General features: G+C 53.6%; 1 protein-coding gene across 1 annotated transcript in view; it reads left to right on the forward strand.

Moving 5' to 3' along the window:
• Positions 1–610: 610 nt before the first annotated feature.
• The window catches only part of Ccdc63 (coiled-coil domain containing 63), a 14,063-nt gene continuing 10,889 nt past the window's right edge, over positions 611–3,784 (forward strand). The window contains exons 1-3 of the mRNA XM_013023089.1: positions 611–687; positions 913–1,102; positions 1,897–2,020. Of these exons, the coding sequence (XP_012878543.1) occupies positions 614–687; positions 913–1,102; positions 1,897–2,020 (388 nt within the window). The 5' untranslated portion in view covers positions 611–613. The remainder of the gene's footprint in view (positions 688–912; positions 1,103–1,896; positions 2,021–3,784) is intronic.

A 3,784-nucleotide genomic window follows, 5' to 3' on the forward strand; every position in this document is an offset into this window, starting at 1 on the left:
GGGCCACGGCGTTTCCCCCCCCCCGGACTTGTTTACGGACAAGTCCACTTGGGAGGGGGGTGTCTACTCCAGGACCCAGGCGGGGCCCGCGGGTCTCCGGTAAGGCCCTGCCTGGTTCTCGCGCCTCTCCCCACGTGAGCTGTTCAAGGCTCTCCCCCAGCCCCACAGTTTGCCTCCAATGCATCCCAACCCCAAATTCCCCGGAGGAGGAGGCTCTGATTGGCTTAGGTGTCTGCTCCTGGTCCAATCAGCTGCGGCTGCAGGCGGGGCGGGCCCTGGTGATGGAGTGGGCGTGGCTGTTCGCCGCCAGGTCCCGCCCGAGAGCGGGGAATTCCCGCGGGAGGGCCCGCGTCCTGTTCGCGTGTCCTTTGAGAACCCTTGAAATTGGGGTGCCCTGGGGCCAGGAACGTGGCTCAGCGGTCGAGTGCTTGCCTGGCATGCACGAAACCCTGGGTTCGATTCCTCACCACAGAAAAAGCCGGAAGTGGCGCTGTGGCTCAAGTGGTAGAGCGCTCGCCTTGAGCTGAAGAGCTGAGGGACGGCGCCCAGGCCAGAGTTCAACACCCAGGGCTGGAAGCGGGGAGGGGGAAGAAATTGGGGTGCCGTTGAAGTGATGTGTGGAGGCAAACCTGAAAATCCCACCCGGCACGTTGGCTCGTTATTGGAGAGCGCCTGCTTGGGCGTGTGGTGAGCGGAGCGCCGTGGGGCTGTGGTGGGGCTGAGGCCCGGCAGTCCGGGCCCCTGTCTGCAGACGGCGCGTTCTCACAGGTGCAGCCCAGAGTTTCCCCTGGGGAGATTGGGACTTGGGGCCCAGGGTATCTGTCATCTCAGACTCCTAATGCACCGGAGCCTCCGCAGGCATCATTTTAGGGTGCATGTAGAGGCTGACTAAGGCCGCCCTCCCTCCCTCAGGAAGGAAATCCAGAGTCTGAAAGCAGAACACGAGGAACTCATGCTGATGCTGAGTCTCCTCAAGTCCTCGAAAAATGTCCACCTAAACCAGAAAAACTACGTGGAGCTGCGCTTCCTGATGCAGACCAAGCAGGACTATGAGACCCTGATCAGCTCCATGAAGATGCTGCTGGCTGAACTGGACGACAAGGTGCATGTCCCTGGGGGTTCGCCCTAGGTCAGGACCAGGGCACCCAGAATGCCCCAGGCTGGCAGTGCCTGCCCGATTCCCCAGGGGGAGCCCTCCAGGTGCACTCTGGGTGTTGTTGACACCTCCCTGCATCCTCTGGGCTGCAGCTCCATTAATACCCCATGGTCCCCAGACTGCTTCCTAGCTCAGCACAGATGGGTGCATCAGCTAGTGAAGGTGAGTAGCAAACATCACCCCTTCCCGAGTTTCTGAGGCTTAAAGCTACATCTTTCCTGGCTCTGGCTAGGGGCCCTTGTTGATGCTCTCTCTCTGGGACCAGGCTGATGAGGGGCAGAAACACTGAAGTTACAGCTAATGCCCCTGCTTTAAGAGGTGTGTGTGCACGCACACCAATTCTGGGGCTTGAACTCTGGGCCTCAGGCTCTTGATTGTTGTTGTTCGTGACTGGTGCTTTACCATTTGAGCCACACCTCCATTTCTAGCTCTTTTTGTTGGTTAATTGGAGATCGGAGAAGGCTCTGAACTGTGATGCTCAGATCTCACCTTCCTGAGTGGTTAGGACTTTAGGTGTGAACATTTATGCCAGAGGTAAGGTAAATTTACATGCCTAGGCATGAGCCAAAAGTCTCAGTGGCTTCACTTTACCCCAGAGTGGCAAAGAGTGAGAGGAGTGGGGCAGGCATCCAAGAGCTGAGGCAAACTCCCCCGACAGGGACCCTTCGGGGAGTGAACTGTAAAATTTGTACCCTTGCAAATATGGACACAATTGCGCTCCCTCCCTTTCCCCCTTTTAGATTGTTCAGATGGAAAGGAAAATCACAAACCAAAAACAGATCTTCATGAAAATGCAAGAGTCTAATAGCCCCCGGAAACTGCAAAAACAGATCCACGTTTTGGAAATGCGTCTGAATTTCGTACGTATGTGAAGAGTGTTCTGCAGCCCCCTCCCCTGTGCTCAGAGCAAAGAATAGCGCCTGACCCACTGACAGAGCTCACTCCCTTCCTTGAATGACAGCTAATGGTGGACACCCAGGCCAGGAAGCCTTTTAGAATCTGCTATCCGCCCCGCCCACTTCCACGCCAACAGATGCCAATAGGAGTTGGATGGCAGCATTCCTTCCCCAGCTGCCTCCTGTCATGTCCCAGGGCAGGTTCCTATTGGACCATTCTGGGTGCTGTGCTCAGCCCTGAGCCAATCATTGGATGGGAGAATGGACCTGAGTCACATTACCACTCTTGACTAGTTCTCCCACCAGGGCAGGACAGCACTGCCAAACTGTGGACTAAAAGAGAGGGAGAGGTGGCTGCCCCTGGAAAAGCAAGAAGGGAGAAGGAACGGAGGGGCAGGTGCAGTCGTAGTCCATCAGGCTGGGAAACCTGCAGCTCTGGGGACAGAAACCGTCGAGAGGGAAAGTGGATGGATTTAGAGGGCCTTGTCACTGGCTCACTGAAGAAAGCCCTTGCTTACCTCACACCCTGACCACCAGGCCTGGCTGGAGCTAATTGGCCCTGTCTGTCTATCCCGCAGCCTCTGGGCTATTGTCCCACATGGCTGGACCAATCCACAAACCCATCAGGAAAAGGTGAAAGCACTGGGGGCGTGACTCACACTTGTAATCCCAGCTACTCAGGAGACCCAAATCTGAGGATCATGATTAGAAGCCAGCCCAGTTCACCGCCAGAGTCTGTGAGATTCTTTTTTTTTTGGGGGGGGGGGCCTGGTCGTGGGGCCTGAACTCTGGGCCTGGGCGCTGTCACTCAGCTCTTCAGCTCAAGGCTAGTGCTCTACCACTTGAGCCACAGTGCCACTTCTGGCTTTTTTTTTTTACTTATGTGGTGCTGGGGAATCGAACCCAGGGCCTCAGGCATGCAAGGCAAAGCGCTCTACCACTGAGCCACCTTCCCAGCCTGTCTGTGAGATTCTAATCTCCAGCTAACCAGCTAGAAGCCAGAAGTGGAGGTGTGGTTCAAGTGGTAGGAAACTAGCCTTAAGCCAATGCCCAGGCCCGAAGTTCAGGCTCCAGGACTAATACACACACACACACACACACCAAACACACACACACACACACCAAACACACACACACACACACACACACACACACACACACCAAAGAAACCAAGAAATGTATTAAGAAAAAGAGAGAAAAAGAGGGGGAATAAAGTAATAAACACCCACGTACCTGTCACTTGGGTTTAATGATTGTTAACATCTCACTTTAATTGCTTCATGACTCTTTTACCCTGAAGTATTTTAAGATAAATTACTTACCTTAATTAAGGTAATTAACATAAGGGATTATGCAATTTTACCTCTAAATTCTACAGGTTCATCCTTTGAACACTTTTTTTATAAGCCTCATGCCAGTATTGCAGCAAATGAAATGAGTATTTCCTTAATATTACAAAACACCCAATCTTTACAGATGTTTCTCTGATCAAACTTTTTTTTTTTTGTCCTGGGGCTTGAATTTAGGGCCTGGGCACTGTGCCTAAGCTTTTTTTTGCTTAAGGCTAGCTAGCACTCTACCACTTTGACCCATAGCACCACTTCTGGTTTTCTGGTGGTTAACTGGATATAAGAATCTCATGGAGCTGGGCGCTGGTGGCTCACGCCTGTAATCCTAGCTACTCAGGAGGCTGAGATCTGAGAATCGCGGTTCAAAGCCAGCCCGGGCAGGA

This window comes from Dipodomys ordii, unplaced genomic scaffold (genome assembly GCF_000151885.1).
Source record: "Dipodomys ordii isolate 6190 unplaced genomic scaffold, Dord_2.0 Scaffold66, whole genome shotgun sequence".
Taxonomy (NCBI): Eukaryota; Metazoa; Chordata; class Mammalia; order Rodentia; family Heteromyidae; genus Dipodomys; species Dipodomys ordii.